Raw genomic sequence first — 20,044 nt, forward strand, 5'->3', positions numbered from 1 at the left:
TCGCTTCAGTCTTCATTGTGTAGACACAATATTTGATTATATTTTAATATCTGTTTTGGGCGTGATCAACGATCAGAAACTGGATGAGCAAACTAGGCGTGAATTCTTAGAACAGCAATTGATGCAGAGGATGTTTATGCGGCGCTAGGACCCGTGGGACGTGTTCTCATTCTCACAAGGCACAATGCAAATTGCATGCGTTTGTTCTGCAAAGCAAACACTGGTGTATGAGTGAAACCTAAACCCCCGGAAGATCGAGGAACAGACTCGCAGACACGCTTGGTGTAGGATCACTGTCGTGATGGGAAGCTTCCAGTCTTTGCCGGATGACCATCAATATCAAACCCTGTCACAGAACACAGGCTGTGAGTATACGAAGGGTTTATGTTTAATGTAGCCTAATTAATAACCCAATATCTGACAAACGCAGCACCATTTACACAGGAAACGTATAGTGATATACATCATTTTGTTACAAATATCTTCTTTTCACAACTTAAACACTGAGCTGGTGTAATTTACTGCTCAGATCTACTGTACTGCATTTGTATTTAGTGTAATATTTAGCCTACCTGTTGGAAAAACTCTTAAGTACCTAATGTTGATATTTTGTTATTAGCATACATAATTGTTTATGTGGACAAAGGAAGAAAAACTGTATGCTTGCAAATGCTGGTTTTACAGATGCTTGATAACTATATGGACGTAAACAACAAACATGTTGAACAACAAAATATGTTAATTGAGCCATTCATTGTTTACACACTCATGTTGTTCAAAAGCCATATGACAGATGGAGATCATTTCTGGCTACCTTAATGACGGCCTCCCTCGCTTTCTTCTTCTTCCATGCAAGTGAATAATAACTAATGTTATCAGTCTCTAAAATCATCCTTGTGCTCTACAGAAGAAATAAAGTCATATGGGTTTGGAGCAAAATGAGGTAAATGATGACAGAACTTTGTATTTTTGGTTGACTGATATCTTTAAGGTTACTACATGTCTCATGTGAACATTAATAATCCAGAGGAGTCAGTCAGACAACAGCTATGTGTGTGTAAGGTGTCTTAAAGATGTTTTAGCAGTTGTGTTAACTTCACACATTGTGCATGGTGCCAGCTGGTGAGTCATCACCTCTATTATTTTCATTCTCTTTCAGTTTCACTGGAGCAGATCGCAATTCTCCACAATCGCTTTAAGCAGCTCAGCCAAAATGAGGAAACATTACGGTAATCTGCAAGTAGTAGTTGTGTGTGGGGGAGCATTCTGCACAATTGTTCCTGCCTGAGTGTTGCCACAGAATGATTGTTCAAAATGCCTTTCAAGAATCAAATCAAACCAGTTTTGCCTGTACTGACTATTAGAAAAAGTATTGTTATGCTTGATTCATGTGTCTGCCTAGTTGGTTTGGTTGGTTACACAACATATATTCATACACAGTACATACAGTTACAAACCATCATTTACTTGTCAAACCTAATTGTTTTGTGTTCTCATTTAAAGGAGAGATGACCTTAAAACAATCCAAGACCTGGAAAGCAACCCAATTCGGTCCCAGATTATAGAAGCTTTCTTCGATAAAAGGTTTGTGCTTATTTGTATTCTGTATATGTTTGGTATTAATAGTGACAGAGTTATGTGTTGCTTGAAATGATCTCCTGCTGCCTCAGAATTTGAGATTGCCTTTGAATACCACATCAAATTTTTCATTAGAAACATCACGAATATCAGTGGCACTGTCTTCATTCAAAACAGATGTTAAACAACACCTTAACAGTAAAGTGAAGTTTTGTTGCACTGTGTTTTTTTCATGTTTATATGGCTTCTGTAAGGTGGCGTTGTGACTTTGAGAAGTAACTTTTAAAGGCGCTATAGAAAATTAAATACATTTTTATATTATAATTATCAAGAATTTTTCATGCCCAAGAATTTTTATATAATTTTTTTATATGGTACTTTTATCTCTAATTGAAATGGACTGGCTGAATGCATTCTTCTTTAAAAAATAAACAATTAATCTTTGTCTTCTGTAGAAAATAAATATTTACATTTGCAATATGTAGATCTGCATGCTACAACATTAAGTTTTTTTAAGCATGTGTTTTTTCCAAGTCCCATAGGTCAAAATCATCTGCAAACCACAAACCTGAAGACTTAATAGTGAAGTTTAATATTCAGGGCTCAGCAAAGCTGTTGATGTAGAGCAGGGGTGTAAAACTCAGTTCCTGGAGGGCCACAGCCCTGCAGAGTTTAGTTTCAACCCTGCTCCAATACACATACCATGTAGTTTTTAAATAAGCGTGCAGGACTTGATTAGCTAGATTAGGTGTGGTTTTAATTAGGGTTGGAGCTAAACTCTTCAGGGCTGTGGCCCTCCTGGAACTGAGTTTGACACCTCTGATGTAGAGCAATACCACATTACTATCCCCACTTGTTCTTCACAGGAACTTCCAGAAAGATGATGTGGGATCTGTGGAAGAAATTGGTTTTAAGGAATTCCTTACCGTCATGTCGTACTTCAGAGCACCGGCCCATCATATCACAGAGGAGCAGAGAGAAGAAATGAGAAGAGCCAAACTGCGCTGTAAGGGCATGCAGAAATGATATTCAAAACATTCTCTGGAAACTAGGATACTTGAAGATAAAATACCAGTCAACTGAGCCATAAAGTCCCAACAGAATTGATACAGTACTGTCTCTTTCTTAATAGTTCTGTTCAACATGCATGACACCGACAATGATGGAACCATAACACTAGAGGAATACAGACATGTAAGGAATTACCCATTTTTTGTGTAATTAAATCCATCTGAGTAAATAATTTATAAAATATGTGTACATGTGGGTAGTTCATGATTATCATCACAGATTATCAGCAGTGTTGTGGTCTCTCATCTCTAGGTAGTAGAGGAGTTGTTGTCCCGTAGTGGAGCTCTTGGAAGAGAGACAGCTAAGGGCATTGCAGATGCTGCAATGCTGGAGGTGGCCAGTATCTCAGTAGGTCCCATGGTATGTTCTTTAGAGGCTAGATCACCAACATTGAATGGAGAAAATATATCAACATTATATCAATATATCTGTAAAGTTTTAATTTGAATGTATAAGAATTTTTCATATTTTTGAGTTCAGCAAAATAATAATAAAAACAGTTCACGTAAATGGTGCCACATGAAGCACTTTTTTGTTAAGTGCGTGACCTGGGGCGCTCTAGGTTTCACCTTTTTGTATTTTAAGAATGAAAGAAATTCATCCAACCATCCATCCATTAATTTGATATATAATTGATATATTAATTATCATGTCCTTGACTGGATGTCACCATATGGAAGATTTAATTCTCTTCTGGGGACAAATTTGTCCCCAAAGTATTGATAAACTCACACACACACACACACACACACACACACACACACACACACACACACACACACACACATTTGTTTCTGTGAATTGTGGGGACTTTCCATAGACTTCTATTACTTTTATACTGACCTTTTATACTTGTATATCTTCTGACCGAGAATATGAGCGAGTACAAAGCATCGTGCTATGCTCTCCGACGCACAGTAAGAGCCGCCAAACACAGATACAGAGAGAGAATTTAGTCTCATTTCCAGCTCAATGACTCTCGATGGATGTGGCAGGGACTGAGGACCATCTGTGCCTTCGGAAACAAATCCTCCGCGGAGGTGAGAGCAGATCCGTTGCTGGCCGACGAGTTAAACACCTTCTACGGCCGCTTCGATTGCAACGGCGGTGGCGCGTCTCTGCCGTCCAGCGCGTCAGGAAGCAGCAGGCAGAGCAGCGATGATCCTGTAATCACCGTGTCAGAGGATGAGGTTCGGAGGGCGCTAAAGAAAGTGAACGTCAGGAAAGCAGCCGGACCTGATGAGATAACCGGCCGTGTTCTGAGGTCCTGCGCCGATCAGCTCGCTGGTTTGTTCACTTCCATCTTTAATGAGTCCCTTGCTACCTCCGTGGTTCCCACCTCATTCAAAAAATCCATCATTATCCCTGTGCCAAAGAACAATAAACCCTCTTGCCTGAATGACTATCGCCCAGTTGCCCTCACATCTATAGTCATGAAGGTTTTTGAGAGTCTTGTAAAGAGCCACATTTGCTCCTCCATACCCGTTACTTTGGACCCTCTTCAGTTTGACTATCGCCCAGGGAATTATGTAAGGCTGCTATTCATTGACTATAGCTCAGCTTTCAGCACTATAGTCCCCATCAAGCTGGCCTCTAAACTCACAGACCTCGGCCTAAGCTCCTCACTCTGTGACTGGATTCAAGAGTTCCTCACCGGCAGACCTCAAGTGGTGAAAGTTGGCCTGTTCACCTCAAACTCCATCACCCTGAACGTAGGAGCCCCACAGGGCTGTGTCCTGAGTCCCCTGCTTTATTCTCTCTACACGCATGACTGCGTGTCCTCTCACAGCGCCACATCTATTATCAAATTCGCTGATGATACTGTGGTTCTGGGCCTCATCTCCAACAATGATGAGACCGCTTACTTGGATGAGGTAGAGAGACTCACATCATGGTGCCAGGACAACTGTCTCTCTCTGAATGTGAGCAAGACTAAAGAGCTGATCGTGGACTTTAGGAAGAGACAGCAGCAGCCCTACACTCCTCTTATGATCAGTGGGACCCCTGTGGAGAGGGTGAGTAGCTTCAAGTACCTCGGTGTAAACATCTCCGAGAACCTGACTTGGACTACACACATCCAAACACAGGTTAAGAAAGCCAGGCAAAGACTGTACCATCTGCGACAGCTGAGGAAATACAGGGTCTCACCAGCAATCCTGAAAACTTTCTATTCAGGGACCATAGAAAGTGTATTGACAGTGGATCTCAGTGTGGTATGGAAACAGCTCCAATCAGGACTGCAAAGCACTACAGAGAGTTGTGCGCTTAGGGTCTGCTCTCCCCTCTCTGCAAGACATCTACCTCAAACGCTGCAAAAATAGAGCTGTTAAAATCTTCAAGGACTCAAATCACCCTGGTAACCGTCTATTCACTTTGCTTCCATCTGGTAAGCGCTTCCGTAGCCTGATGGCAAAAACTGAGAGACTTAGGAGGAGGGTCTTCCCCCAGGCCATCAGGCTCCTAAATTCTAACTCTGTGTCATAACATCACTTGACTCCATGTAAATATCACTATATTAATAAGCTATTCATAATTTTTCTCTACCTCATATTGCTGCTATTTAAATACCCTGCACAACGTTTTTGCACATTCTTTTTGCACATTCCTCTTTATTACTATTTAAGTCAACAACATACTGACCTGCACATTCATATTTATATTTTTTATCTTTTATTTTTTTCTATTTTTTTTGTTATTTGTTATTTAAAATTAGTTATTTACTAGTGTTATTTGTATTCTATATAATTGCACTGTCCTTGGAGTGGACCTGACCTACATTTCACTGCTGGTTATACTCTGTATAATTGCGTATGTGACAAATAAAAAATCTTGAATCTCTTGAACCAAACAATATTTTCTATCCCTTAACCCAACCCTAACCCTAAACCTACCCCTTACAGAAAACCTGTTTGCATTGTTACACTTTCAGATATACATCATCTACTATTTTTAATCATTTTTTTGGGTCCCCACAATGTAGCATAAATACATTTGGCCCCCACAATGTAGCATAAGCATACACACACACACACACACACACACACACACACACACACACACACACACACACACACACGTATACACACACAATCTCTTGCTAATTTGTCTGTTTGCGTGTTGGTTTTTTTTCAGGCACCTGATGAGTTCTACGAAGGAATAACATTTGAGCATTTTTTGAAGGTTTGTCAATTTGCCCATTTAAATGCACAAGCCATATGGTCTAATTGAGCATTTGGCTATTTTCTTTTAGGCACAAATTCTGTTTTGCATTGCATTAAACATTATCACATACTACATGTGTAAACGTAAGACGTTGTATAATTTGATCACTTAAGACTTGCCTTATAACCTGCCTTCACTCTCTTTCTTCGTTTCCTGCTCAACAGATTCTTAAAGGAATTGAAATCGAGACAAGAATGCACATTCGCTTCTTAAACATGGACACAACTGTTTTTTGCAAGTAACATTCTGTCTAGGCACTGCCGGTTAAATGTATATTTTCTGGTAAAATAAGCACTTTGTTAGATGAGATTGGTTTAGAAATATTTGGATAGATCTCTAGTTCTATGAACTATTTGTAGGATGCTCAGTGTGTATTTTACAAAGGTAGAAAAGCAATAAGACAAGTGTGTATTGGTATCTGAAACTCCTTGCTTTGCATGCACATATTACATAATTATGGTATGATAAAACTTTAAATATGGAGGCATGTATTAATTAATTTATATTACTTCATTTTTGTAATTATTTTGATTATCTCTTTATTCTAAAATATCTCTTTGTTGTAAAATAACCTATATACCCTACTATTCCAAAAAAAGTTGAATGCTTATAACCAAATGCAATCATAATATATTTTCACTGAAATAGTAATCCTGAATAGAGCAATCATATTATTAACACTGTGATATAGCAATAGCAAAAATTTGTGTGCTTTTTTATGTGCAATTCTAACAAATTAAAACAATACTTGAATCCATAGTCTCAAGAAAAGAACTGCAGTTACTCCTATCAACCAGCAGATAATGCTAATGTCACAGCTTTGTTTATGCCAGTTGATTTACTGCAGAAATACTCAGGTACTTGTACAACCAATCAGCATGTTTCAGCATGTTCTTGCAAGGGCAATTAGAAGTGTATCAACAAATATTAAATCACAAACAATACAAAATGTTCTAAAACAATTAATGACACTATGACAACGATAATCTGTAACTGCTAGTGGACACCAAAGACCTTTAATCAATATCAGCAGCCACGTATAGTTCAGTGACAAACTCTGAGACATAGAGCTGAAGTTGTGCTGTGTTAGCAGTTATAAATAGCGCATTGATTGTATAGATGTAGGTAGAAATAAACTCTGTAGAGCATTTTATTTGCAAAAATGAAACTGGCATTTACTCTGTGAAAGTGCAAAAATATCTCAAAATGAATAAATGAATTCATGTTTCTTCTGGTAACCTTAAAAAGGAAAAAAAGCATGTATATGCACCTACTGTGTATTGAATCAACTTGCAACCTGCATTTACCACAATAAAACGGTATCTTGCAACACTGAAGACCTTTTGTAATGCACTGCTGTTTTTTCCCCCTGACAATTCAAAGCATTTCTCAGATCTCTTCAGTATTTTTCGATAAAAAGACGACGATCACTTTCATATTTCATGTGAAAGTGTCAAGTGAGGTTGCCAGCACTAGACAGGAAAGAAGTTCTCACGCAAGCACCTGTTTTGATTGTATGTTATTTGATTAGGGGGGTCTTCCCCACCACACGCTACCTCTGAAAAACTGTGATCCACTACCCTTTTTTCTGTTTCATGAAAAGACGAGCCAATCCCTTTGGTTTGCTAGTAAGCAGGCGCCGCTACAAAACCCCCATCTGTGTTTCTACAGAAATCAGCTTTTCAGACATCAGGATGTTTGATGCAGTGTCTCATATCAAATATCACCGGGGTTGTTTGCTACAGATGTGTTGCAGCTTCAGGACAGACGTTTCCAGGGCCATTCAGCTGCTAGAGATCATTATGAACAATGTGCTGATTAAAGAGGTTTAAAAACTCCTGCCATTAGACTTAAACTCTCTGGATTATGTAATGTTAGAGTTTGGTGGATCTGCATGATTAGTAAGAAGGCGGGACAGATTCTTACTATCTTACTGGCGATCTGTCTGATTTGAACTGTGCATTGTTTTTGGAATGCACTGAACATATGTACTTTTATGGCCTCTGAATAAAGGTTGCTTCCCAAAGAGAAGGATGCATCTTAGCGTCTGCGTCCTTCCCGGTCCAGATCTTCTGAGGCTTGTAGGCTTCAGTCTTCCACAACAGATGCTTAAATAAGATGAACTAGCAAGTGTGCATGGCTACATCATAAAGTTTCCTTCCCTGTGCTTCTGGTGTGAAAATACTATTAAATTTGAAAAATAGTTTATAATAAAAATCTTTATATTAAATAGCTTTTTATTAAAACAATACAGTAGATGACAACAGTTTGTGGTCTCCCAGTGGTTTAGATTATGTACAGTTTAGCGTTTTTTTTCTTTTATTCCCATTTGTTTCTTTTGTCTTATTGTTTTTTGGTCTTGCATTAATGAAATTTCTGCAGAATTCATTGACACTTTTGGCACTGCTAACCTTCTGATATGTAGTGTTGTGCCGGGAAAGACCTCCACTGATTCAGTGTGACAATGCATCTAAATATTTAATTGAGAAAAGTGTAAAAGACATTGCTTTTTTCAATTGAATATTGTAATAGCATAATAAAACAAGTTTAACAAAATGGCACCGGGGGGATGCTGATAAAGCATTTTTTTTCTTGTCCCTCTTTTTCCTGAAAAACGTTGCCATGCACAACTTGACCTATAATGAATCTTCCTACTTCTATTTCCACAGAAGCGTGTGACTAGGGCAAAGTGCCTGAGATGGCAATTTTTTGGTTTTGTTTTACTGAAATCACCCACTCACAACATCTAATTAATAAATCGGACAAAACATTTAACATTAATTATTAATACTATGCGTCCTTAGTGGTTATGTAGTTTTGCATGTTGTTTGGTGTGATATGGCATTATGCTATTACTATTATGATATAATATGACTGTTGATTTTGTTGTTATTTAAAGAGTCAGCAACATACTCAGTGGAAAGAAAGGAAGAAGCACTTTTGAATGTCCATGTGCAACTTTGCGACATTTGTACACAGCGTAAGAACAAGAACAGAAGTTTCTTTTTGTTTCGTTTATTTTGAATGCAAAGTAATTTACATCATGACATACTGTATATACTGGGTTCATATAAATATCAAAATATATACATACATTCATAATCACAACATTCACAGAAAGCATTCATGAAATGTGCAGACCACAGCCTGTTAATTATAAGGGCAATGGCTTGAGATTCACACACATACACACACTCATATCTTGTGACAGGGGAGACGGCTAGCCGGTTTTTTCCCCCATTTCTGATGTGGTGAAATGAATGCGTCATTATGGGCTGATATCAGCCTCTTGCACTTCCTGTCTTCTAAAATGGTCTCAACTGAAAGCAATGTCTCAGACATATACATTTTACTAGGTTATTCAGGCCATGCTATAGACGTTAGCATTGACCACAAAAGCCAATATGGCTAACGTGTAACATCATAGTTAATCACTGCAAATGTCCTTGTAATCAAAACAATTGCCTGTGACGACATATGTAACATCATAGAGTCTTCTTAGGAAATCCTGAGTAACTAGAGTGGTTTTGAGCCTTCTTTCTTGCAGGGCAAAAAGCAATACATCATACTGTATACAGTTTTGATGACAGCTGTTGCTTCATAACTAAATCAAATTAAAATATTTTTACTGTCAAATAATTCAAGGAACCATGACAGTCTATGACAGCCAAATAACATTATTCACTCTTGTCCATTTAAAAAAATAAATAAATCAATTTGTATAATTTCAGTTTTTGCCCACATACAGTATAGGGATATTACAGTTAGGACACAAATAAATTATATTAATAAATATATCAACAAAAACATACTCTGGACATCTCTTCAACAGTTGTAAATGTACAAAAAATAAATATTAATAAATTACATCAATATTGTCTTATGTCACAGAACAGAGTTAATCAAGAACCATTTTTGGCCCTCTTTCTGCACATTTTCCCTTTAAGAGACTTCTGTTCTTGAACTGCTCGACTAAGGAGCTCCCGAAGCCGAGACAGAACAATGCATCCATAGGCTTTCTGCTGGAAAATATTTTGCGCAGGGGGAATTCCTGTTGGCCTTTCAGCTGGCTCAGGAATGGGTATATTTGGCTGCAGGATTTGTAAAATACAGTTTACACTCAGAGCAATGTGGTGAACATGTGTAATCATACTGTGAAGCCCCTCTGCCACAGGGTTTGTTGGAGGATTTAAGTCTTTCTGCTGCTCCATCACTGTCTTCATGTGTGGAAGAAACTCTTTCAGGTGGGTATAAACACTCAAGATGCGCTCCAAAATGGTCTGGCCAGAGATGGTTGATACTGGAACATTGTCCATTTGCATATCACAGATCAGGTCTGCAGAATCTCCTTGAATGGCTTTCTGAATGAGAGCAGACAAGAGTCTATAAAAATTCTGGTTCTTATCAATCAATTTTGATTTTAGTTGTTTTGTCTTAAGATAAATCATAAAGTCATCTTGAGGCCCCCTAGTGGGCCTGGTTAAGAACTGATTCTTGAAAATAAACCCACTCTGTGACACCTAGCCCTATTCAGTGTCTTGACTGTCTTTTGCATAACCCATATTTAACTATTCATCTGGAAGACTCATTTCCACATTTTATGTCTATTCATGTACAGTATACACTGTCAAAGAGCTAAATTTACAGTTCCCACATATTCCCACCCACTCCCAAAACAGCCCAGTTTTGTCAATGGAAGGAATCACCTCACTGTTTGTGGAAACCAGCCAAGCAACTGTTGACCATATTAGGCTCACATTGTCAGAGCATCTCTTCTTTGTTGTACCAATCACAACTGATTTAGGACCAATGATGTAAATGTCGTTTGCAAGGTTAACAATTATACTTTCAAAAAAGTAACTATAGAAAGAGAGTACTTACATATGTTTCTAAGAACTCCGCTGTCCTTTTGCTCATCATCCTAGTGAGCTTCAGACTACGGTGAAGATGCTGGCTGCAGTTCTCATCCTTGCATGACATTGTTGGATGCACAACAGCAATCAAGATGAGGATAGGGAGGATTATTCCTGAATAATAATAATAACAATAATATTTTTTTTTTTTAAAGTCATGTTTCGCCAAACTTATTCATATTTTATGGTGACCCTTTCACATATGCAGTAGTAGATCTTTAGCTTCACATTCCCTGCTGTCAGAATGACCAGATGTCCATCTTATGAGTGCACATATATATAATCAGTATACATGTAAAGCGATCAAATGCAACATACTTTAACACATATGCATGTTTTGTTTAAGTATATTGCAATTGGGTTATTAATCAAATCATAGCATTAACAATGTTCCATGTTTGACCATTGTTAAGTATAACTGTAAGCATATTGTTATATGTGTGCAGCGTGGATGTAATACTTACTGAATTTTGCTTGTGATCTCTGAGATAGGCAGACCATGTTCCTAACATGACAATTCATTCTCCGTTCACAGACAAAGTTTCAAACTGATCATGATCACAACTCTGAAAAAGTTTTTAAAGACTGAAACCACACATTTGTCACTGGAAGGAAATGACGAGGCCAGCTTTCTGAGGCAACAAGAGTTCCCAGAATTTTTTTCTTTTTGCGTCTTCATTATCACATGTACTATGTGTAATGTTCCCTCCTTATTTAGTTGCCACCCAGTTTTTGTGTAGCTGTATCTCCTTATGTGATGCAGAGTCTGGATAGGTTGAGTAATCATGTCTATTTGTCATATCTAATTTACGTTTGATGTCAGATAAGCAAAAATGTCCTTTTTTAATCTTAAAAGATTTTAATCTTACCTCCCATATCTGAAAAAATATTTTTTATGTTGCACAATGCCATGTGTATTTGGGATAACATTAAATAATCAGATTACTTTTATTTATTAACATTTGTATGCAAATATAGCCTTGGATTTTGAGATCAGACTTTTCTGCCATTACATTGTGTTTATCATCATGTTCAGTCAATAACATTGCTCTAAATTGGTCAAAACCATGCCAAAAGCAACAGCGCTCATCCACCCTTGCTCTGAACTCTATGCATGTTGGTTCAACAGGAAGTGGTCTTGTAATAGGAAGGTAGTTTCTCAACACTAGATTTTCACTGATACCTTTCGATCTTTTGACGCAAAAGCACACAGTTGGGAATTTCAGCCACCTATCAAGTTCAGACAAGGAAGGAAGATGACAAAGACTTTTCTGCGCTTTGATTTGCTGCACTTTTATTCAACTTTTGTGTGAAGAAATTGCAATTTTGTAGCATGCAGAATGACTGAAGTGGACAAAAACATGCATCTGATATTAACTGAGCTAAGCTTTATTTTGAATCTTTAGGACTCAAGGAAATCCCCTGAGCCAAAAGTTTAGATCTTGCACAAACTTATAATAGTCCCCCAATTGAAGGCTGATCTCACAGTCACATCTGTAAATATATATTCATACGCTTAGGCAAATAAATGTAGTTTCTTGGGTAAGAAGCCTGTTGTTCCTGCATAAGTGTGACACTGATGTGGTAAGTCACAGGGGAAATCAGTGTCTTCTCAGCAAAACACAGGTAAACATATACCTGGTACTTTCCACAATTCTTACCAAACAACATGCACTATAGGTAAAGTGTCATGGGAAGGAGGAGAAACTGGAAGTGTTGGATTTGCCCTTTTATGCGCTGACTGTAGTCACTTTATTGGTATTGTTGTTTTAATATCCTGGGGTTTGGTTGTGTGTGTGGCAGACCAGTCTTGAGAACATTATAGAGGCACTTTCTACCAAGACACCCCCTTCTAATGTTTACCAACTCCTGCCAACTCTTTGGAAGTGAGACTGTGTAAATTCAGCAGTATTCGTGCAGACAGGTCTGTTTTTTTTATCAGGGACAAAAAAGATAAAAGACAATTTCTCTTAACCTCTAAACCACACAGGAAATGCTTTACTTGACAGTCTTAGGAAATCCCCCAGTCTCCTTAAAAAGTATTTCTCATAATTGCTTATTTAGGCTTTTCACCTGTAGTGTTTCTATACCAGTACAGGGAATTAAAACCCAATAATCATATCCATATTTCTCATGATAGGCTCATAATAGACCATTCTATACTCACCTCTCCGCTGAATGGATATTAGATGTAGCTTCACCCCTCTGTTCCCGGGGTCCGTGCTAATTCAGTCAAGTTCTGACTACTTGAAACTCGAAGTAAGGACTCATTTAGGTTCTGAACTAGTTATTTATTATGAGAAATATGGATATGATTAGTGGGTTTTAATTGCCTGTACCGGTATACAAACATTACACACCTCAAAAAAATTACGTAGAATCTGATCTTGTAGCAGCAGAGCTAAGAATAATGATAATTTGTAACAAGGGAGCATATAGCTCTCTTACAAATCAATGAGGGGAATCTTGATATTGTGTAAGAACAGTAAAAATACAACAACCGTTGTCATGTTATTGATTTGTGTGTTTAAAAGTGCAACCGTTAAAGTTTAGGTAGTTGACATTTACAGTACAGTATAAAATATATGACTGAAAATGTATGAATGAAATGTAAATGAGAGGTTATTATAGGCCCTATTTAAGTATTATAGCCTAGCTTCCAGAAGACAGAAAATACACTAATTATGAGTGCATCATAATTCTCAAAGGTACTATTTTTTTCTTAACATGTAAAACTTTTTTAAATTAGCACAGAAATAACCAAGTGCACTTTATAGGGCGTAGCGCTGGAAACGTTAAAAGTTTAAGACGCGCGAGCGTTCTTTCCGCTGATTGCCCGTTGTAGGCATTGCGTAACACACTCTATCCCACCGGATCTGTTTGCTTCCTCCACCTCCTCGTCGTCGTCCTCCTCCTCCTCCTCCTCCTTCTTCTCAGGAAGTGCAGCCGCTAGTCTGAAGAGAGGCTCCGGACTCCCGCTCTCGCCGTACCGAGCGTCATCCATCGCGATGCCCGTGAGCGACACACGCCAGTAACAGATGAAGGCTGAAGAGGATGCGCTGGAAGCAGCAGGCTGTATGCGGGCAGCAGGGAGACGCAGCGGCATCATCCTCATCCTCAGCATCAGCAGCAGCAAGGCGCTCGGTTAGCGCCTACCCCCTCTCACTTCGTCTTTTCCTCCCCCCTGCAGAAGCATGCTTGCGTGAGGGATGAGGCTGGAGACAGGGACATCAGGCCAGAGCTGCGGCCTTCTTCTTTTCACAAGAGCCGGGCTCGCCATCATCACAGCAGCAGCATCCACCAACGCTTTGCCATCATCACACCAGCATCTTTGGTAGGCAGCCTATCTCTCCTCTTCCGCTTGCCGTTTTTGCATAAGAAATGCAGGCCTGCCATGGTCATCCACTCAACCCCACATCAGTAGCCATGGCAACCACATCCTGTTAATAAGCGCTTTTTCATCCCCCCCATGTCTTTCTGTCTCCGGAGCGCAGGCTTATTTTACGCATCATTTTTTGATATTCATTTTGTTGGGATTCGGAGCTCTTTTCTGGAGCTGTACATGATGTACAGTGTTTTTTCTCTCTCTCCACAGATAGATCCTTTGTAGAATGCAAACTAAGGCAGACGTTTTTCACACACGTATACTGTATATAGACAGAGAGAGTTTCATTTCATCATTAAAACAGCATATTTGCTTTCATATTTGCATTTTGATTCAGTCAAAGAGCCATTATATTTCACTCAGGCACAGTGTGTTCAACCCATCAAGATGAAGCTGATTAGCTATGAAATTATATTTTTCTTCAGTGTAAAATGAAGCAAAACAGATGCCTGTGGTCTTCCCCATTTGTGAGACCCGGACACGGCCTCTGTAGGTGTTTCATACCCGTTTTGCTCAATGAAATGTGTAAGGCAGGCTGCATAATATCTGGTAGCTGACATGTGCTGAAATATAACATCTAAAATTATTTTATTATTTTATTTATTTTTTTGAAAATCTGTATGCAAGCAGTTTTTATGATCTCATATTAAATGACAAACTACATGGAATATTTTTAATTTCTAAATGAATTTGCCACACCACAGGATCATTTATAATGAACCAATCATAATTATAATATAATTATTATGAAACATCAAACAGGGAAATCACAATATATTGTTTACTTTTCTTTATGCATGCATATCAGTTTTAACCTAAAATTTTAATATTGATAAACACATTATGTATAACATTTCATGTATTCAATAGCGCCTGTTGTCCAAAGTTTTATAGATATTTCTTAAAAACATGGATTTTTTTTTTAAATCAATCCATTCTGTAATAGCATGCTAGTTGTGAATAAAAAACATTTAAAAAAAAGTATTGAAACTGAAAATATTTTATAGAAAATTTAAAGGCCTAGTATATCAAACAATGCAGATCGTTATAAACATAATCTCTCATAGACAAATTTTTATTGGTTATATAATAATTGATATATGGATGCATATTTTTACATAAAAAAATTCGGAATAAATAGTAATATTAAAGAAATGACAAGAAAGTCACCTACTTTACAGAACTGGTCATTATAAGGTTAAAGAAAACTTCTAACTTACAGTTATCTAAAGATCTTACAATTCATCTTATGGTTTAAAAGTCGAAAAGAGAACATAAACACAAATTTTCTTGCTTGCCTTACCTGACCTTTGACCCCCAACACACTGTGTGTTTGTAGGTTAGTGAGCAGATCCAGGAGCATGAGCAGGAAGTTGTGCGGCGCGAGCAGATGTCAGGGTATAAGCGCATACGGCGGCAGCACCAGAAGCAGCTGATCGCCCTGGAGAACAGGCTAAAGGCCGAGATGGATGAGCACAAGCTCCGGCTGCAGAAGGAAGTGGAGACCCAGGCCAATAACACCTACATTGAACTGGAGCGGCTGGCCAAGAAGCAAGCTGCACAACTGGACAAGGAGGTGTGTGCTCCTACTTTACACTTTGTGGACAGGGTCATGGAAACTTTATAGGATATAAGTCGATATATATGGTGAATAAGCCATGGGGTCCAGAGGCATTAAAACCCTGGAATGCAAAATCTAATTTCAACTTGGAAATGAACAGAAAGTTTTAACATTTTAACATTTTGAACAATGAAATGTTATGAATTAATGCTATGAAATATTTAACTGTTTCCAGAATTTAGTATTATCTAACAATTACATTAACTCCTTTGTACAGGCAGTCAGATGTTCTTGCTTCCGTCTCAAATCATGTTGGAGAACATGAACATAAGGTTTACACAAACTTGTGTAGTTCATGCAGCTTGAGTACTGCTGTGATTAAAACAAAAGGTGAAAGAAGTTCTGCAATGTATTTTCATAAATTGTAATAACTAAAATAAATACAGATTTTCACTAGTAGTCTTAGACTGATAAGTTGATTTTAATGAAATTACTCAAATCACCACGATGACAAAATATTGTGAGTTTACTAATGCATAGCCGACCACAGTGACATTTTGTGATACTTATCCTCCTTTGGGCCTAGATGATTAATTTGTAAGTGGTTAATGCTGCAAAACCAGATGTTATTTCTTTTGTCCCTCAAAGTTGAAAGCCTCGGCAGCTGAGGAAAAAAGAATCCAGCAACAGATCTTGGTCCAGCAGAAGAAGGAACTGACCACCTTCTTGGACACACAGAAAAAGCAGTACAGACTATGCAGAGAAAGAATGAAAGAGGTGAGATCAGTACAGTCAGTAAATTCACAGAACACAGCACAAACCCAGGACACATTTTTATGTATGGGCCCCACTCTTCAGAGCCCAATGTGAATTTTTAGTGGGCCTTCTTTGTCACAGGGCCCTTAACAACATCAGACTAAATTTTCATATTACCTATAAATGGCTATATTCTATTTTTGTAGTAAAATCATCTCATTTGTTCTACATACAATAGGAAATGAATGAAGACTCCGATACACCAAAAGAGGAGAAACAGGAGCGCTTGTCACGGCATAAGGAAACAATGCAGCGCTCCCAGGCTGAGGAGGAGGCCCAGCTGTTGAACCAGCAAAGACTGGTTTACGAAAGGAGCTGCCGTGCTCTAAAAAGAAGAAGCCTTATCAAGAAGCATGAGTTTGAACAAGAGCAAATTCGGGAGGCAAGAAATAATATGAGTCACAACAAAGAATATCTTAAGCACATTGTTTTGTTCTTGTGAATTCTGAGGTTTTATTTAGACCTCTGAGTGATATCCAGGTTATTGTTTGAAGAAAAATATACATATATATATATATATACTTCTGTTCAAAAGTTTGGGTGTATGTTATTTGTATTTGTATTATTTGAAAAGAACAGTTTTCTATTATAATACATTTTAAAATGTAATTTATTCCAGTGATGGCAAAGCTGAATTTTCAGCAGCCATTTCCTCAGTCTTCAGTGTCACACGATCCTTCAAAAATCATTCTAATATGCTGATTTGGTGCTTAAGTAACATTTCTTATTATTATCAGTATTGAAAACATTTTGCTGCTTAAAATGTTTGTTTAACCGAACGGAAAGTTAAACAGAACAGCATTTATTTGAAACAAATCTTGTGTGACATTTTGACATTAAAGTCTTCACCATTACTTTGAAGTAAATTAATGCATCCTTGCTGAACAAAGGTATTAATTTCTTTCAAAAACAAATCTTACTGACCCCAAACTGTTGAAAGGTAGTGTGTTTATATAATATATAGTGATATATGGTGTTATTGATCACAGTATCTTCTGCTATTTCAAGTCTGAAATCTGTTTACAAAAAAAAAAAGCTCTTTTTAAAAATCTTATCCTTTTTTAAATATTAATAATAAATATTTGTATTAAAGGAACTCAACAAGAAGAAGACACAAAAAGAAATGGAGCATGCATTGATGATCAGGCAGGATGAGTCCACCCAAGAGCTGGAACAACGGCAACTACAAACCTTACAAAGGCTACGCTTTGAGCTGATGCGCCACCAGCATCAAACTGAGTTGGAGAACCAGGAGGAGTACAACAGTCGACGCCAGAGGGAGCTTCACAGGAAGCATGCACTGGAACGCCGACAGCAGCCCAGGAGCCTTAAGGTAAGCTGTACAAATTGTAATAGTAGGTAGAACTAACGTAAAACATAAAGGAAAGAATATGGACATAAAAAAGAGATAACAATAGAAAAGCCAAAAGCACAATTGTATTTAGCCTTTGTATGATGCATTAAATTCCTCTCATTACAGTCATTGGAAATGCAGATCAAAAAGCAATTCCAAGATACGTGTAAGGTGCAAAATAAGCAGTATAAAGCTCTGAGGAACCATCAGCTGGAGGTCTCCCCCAAGAGTGACCACAAAGCCATCCTGAAGTCTCTGAAGGAGGAACAGACCCGCAAGCTCGCACAGCTGGCAGAACAATATGAGCAAAGCATTAATGAGATGATGGCCTCTCAATCGGTAAAGTACACAGTCACCAGAGGAAAACATCCTTTTAATGGTGAAACCACACACTTTGTGCTTGTATAGTTTATAAACCCGAATCTTAGACCCTTAACCTGATGAATGTGTTGAAACATACAGTACTCACTGAGTAAGTTAGTTTAGGGTTTACACACACACACACACACACACACACACACACACACACACACACACACACACACACACACACACACACACACACAGAATCACATTGCTTCTTTGGAAGCGGAGTGAACCTGCAGCTACTGGCCAAGACTGTTTGTGAATTTTCCCTCTAGTGGCTATGGAGGGAAATTAATTTCCAAACCAAGCCAAAAATTCTACTTGCACGACCAGTTTTCCAAATGAAAACTGTTAAGTGTTATATTGCTGCTTATATGTGCAATATTGTTTTTAATCACTGTTAACTACTATAGAAGACCACTCATTACTCAATTCTATCTATGATATAGCTACTATTACAGTTTTTGTTGTTATTTCAAATTTGAATTTATTTCCATATTTTCTGTTTTCATTTCAATTTTAATGAATGTTTTAGTCATTTTGTTGCATTTTTAGGTTTAATTTATTTTGTTTTAGTAATTATAGTACTCTAGCTGAAATAAAATAAGTTTAACTTTTTTTTATTTCAGTTAATGTTTATTTTATTTCAAGTAATGAAAATGATTTTTTAATTAGCTAACAATAAAATAAACCCCATCAGATAATAACTGCAGCGTGAAACTCTCTCAGTTACGTTTAGATGAAGAGCAGGAGGCTGAATGTCAGGCTTTAAGGCAACAGCTGCATCAGGAGATGGAGCTCCTCGATGCCTACCAGAACAAAACGAAGGCGCAGATGGAGGCCCAACATGAGCGTGAGGTGCAGAAGTTGGAACAGAAGGCGTCCTTGCGCCGGGCTCACTTGGAACAGAAGGTGAGCTATTTATTATTATTATTTTTTTTACAGTAAATTCATAGGATAGGTAAATAAATCATACCTGCAATACCTAGTAAACAGTCTGCCAATACCGCTGCCCACAGATTGAAGAAGAGCTGGCCTCACTTCACAAGGAACGAACTGAAAAAATCAAGCATTTATTTGAGCGTCAGGAGCGAGAACTGGAGATGTTTGATATTGAGAGCACGCGGCTAGGATTCGGAAGTTTGGCCTCATTTGACTTTCCCAAGGATGAGGCCAGATGATCCAACAGAGGTCAAAGGGACTGTTCAACACTGATGTCCTTGGACACATAGTGCCTGCACTGTCCCTGATTGTTGGATTTACCAAGATCACCCAAACAGTGACAATTCTGGATCAATATCTTATAACTCATATCGGCTGTGAGAACTTTGCTGAGATTCTGAGAGGAGAAACTAAACAGCCACAGACACAAAAGTGGTTTGGTGATGCATCACTGAGCTCATTAACCAAGAAGAAATATCTAGACAAACTGACCTTTTCTCCATGCCATTGTCCCACTTTTGGTATTAAATTAGTAATTCAGGATATTTTATTACAAGTAAGCACTTTGATATGTTAAGTACGATCCCATCATGTAAGGTGGATATGAAGTGTGAAATGCCTTTGGTGTCATCAAAGGACATTGCGACTGTAGAATGTGTCCTGCGTCTTCACCGTGGCTATTAGCTGTTTTGTATGTATCACAGAGAATGTGACAACCGTTGATGAAAACTTTACGCAGAAGCAGATTTTGAAGCAGTGTCTGATTTTAAAATATGGTGAATACATTAAGAGCATTTAATTAAGTTCATATTGTGGAACCCACACTTTATTTCTTT

The 20,044-nt window shown here is 38.0% G+C and overlaps 4 protein-coding genes across 4 annotated transcripts in view; 3 read left to right on the forward strand and 1 right to left on the reverse strand.

The window, feature by feature from the left end:
- LOC306869969 (CCN family member 1-like) overlaps positions 1-20,044 on the forward strand; it is a 1,026,947-nt gene that overhangs the window by 514,428 nt on the left and 492,475 nt on the right. The gene's annotated exons all lie outside the window — the stretch shown is intronic.
- On the forward strand, positions 203-7,206 carry LOC306870070 (calcineurin B homologous protein 3-like). Its single transcript, XM_079417113.1, has 8 exons — positions 203-365; positions 1,160-1,229; positions 1,504-1,584; positions 2,445-2,584; positions 2,711-2,772; positions 2,902-3,009; positions 5,782-5,829; positions 6,036-7,206. Exons 1-8 carry the CDS (start codon positions 302-304, stop codon positions 6,111-6,113), a joined length of 651 nt encoding a protein of 216 aa, XP_079273239.1. The 5' UTR covers positions 203-301; the 3' UTR covers positions 6,114-7,206.
- Positions 8,894-11,380, reverse strand: LOC306869809 (uncharacterized protein). Its single transcript, XM_079416727.1, has 3 exons — positions 11,249-11,380; positions 10,753-10,898; positions 8,894-10,232 (listed from the first exon to the last, which is right to left on the reverse strand). The coding sequence occupies exons 1-3, from the start codon at positions 11,304-11,306 to the stop codon at positions 9,774-9,776; spliced, it is 663 nt and encodes a 220-aa protein (XP_079272853.1). The 5' UTR covers positions 11,307-11,380; the 3' UTR covers positions 8,894-9,773.
- On the forward strand, positions 15,524-19,447 carry LOC306869669 (serine/threonine-protein kinase TAO3-like; the record flags this gene model as incomplete). The annotated part of the gene is made up of 7 exons (XM_079416525.1): positions 15,524-15,745; positions 16,379-16,507; positions 16,725-16,928; positions 17,640-17,879; positions 18,027-18,239; positions 18,996-19,178; positions 19,286-19,447. Exons 1-7 carry the CDS (start codon positions 15,560-15,562, stop codon positions 19,445-19,447), a joined length of 1,317 nt encoding a protein of 438 aa, XP_079272651.1. The 5' UTR covers positions 15,524-15,559.

The sequence above is a fragment of the Barbus barbus genome (assembly GCF_936440315.1).
Source record: "Barbus barbus genome assembly, chromosome: 5".
Taxonomy (NCBI): Eukaryota; Metazoa; Chordata; class Actinopteri; order Cypriniformes; family Cyprinidae; genus Barbus; species Barbus barbus.

Coding starts and splice junctions, on each gene's coding strand:
- LOC306869809 (XM_079416727.1), bottom strand. CDS start 11,306: ATGAATTGTCATGTTAGGAACATGGTCTGCCTATCTCAGAGATCACAA. Junction 10,899..11,248: donor GAGATCACAAGCAAAATTCA/GTAAGTATTACA, acceptor ATTATTATTCAG/GAATAATCCTCCCTATCCTC. Junction 10,233..10,752: donor CGGAGTTCTTAGAAACATAT/GTAAGTACTCTC, acceptor GCTCTCATTCAG/AAAGCCATTCAAGGAGATTC.
- LOC306870070 (XM_079417113.1), top strand. CDS start 302: ATGGGAAGCTTCCAGTCTTTGCCGGATGACCATCAATATCAAACCCTG. Junction 3,010..5,781: donor GTATCTCAGTAGGTCCCATG/GTATGTTCTTTA, acceptor GTTTTTTTTCAG/GCACCTGATGAGTTCTACGA. Junction 5,830..6,035: donor CATTTGAGCATTTTTTGAAG/GTTTGTCAATTT, acceptor CCTGCTCAACAG/ATTCTTAAAGGAATTGAAAT.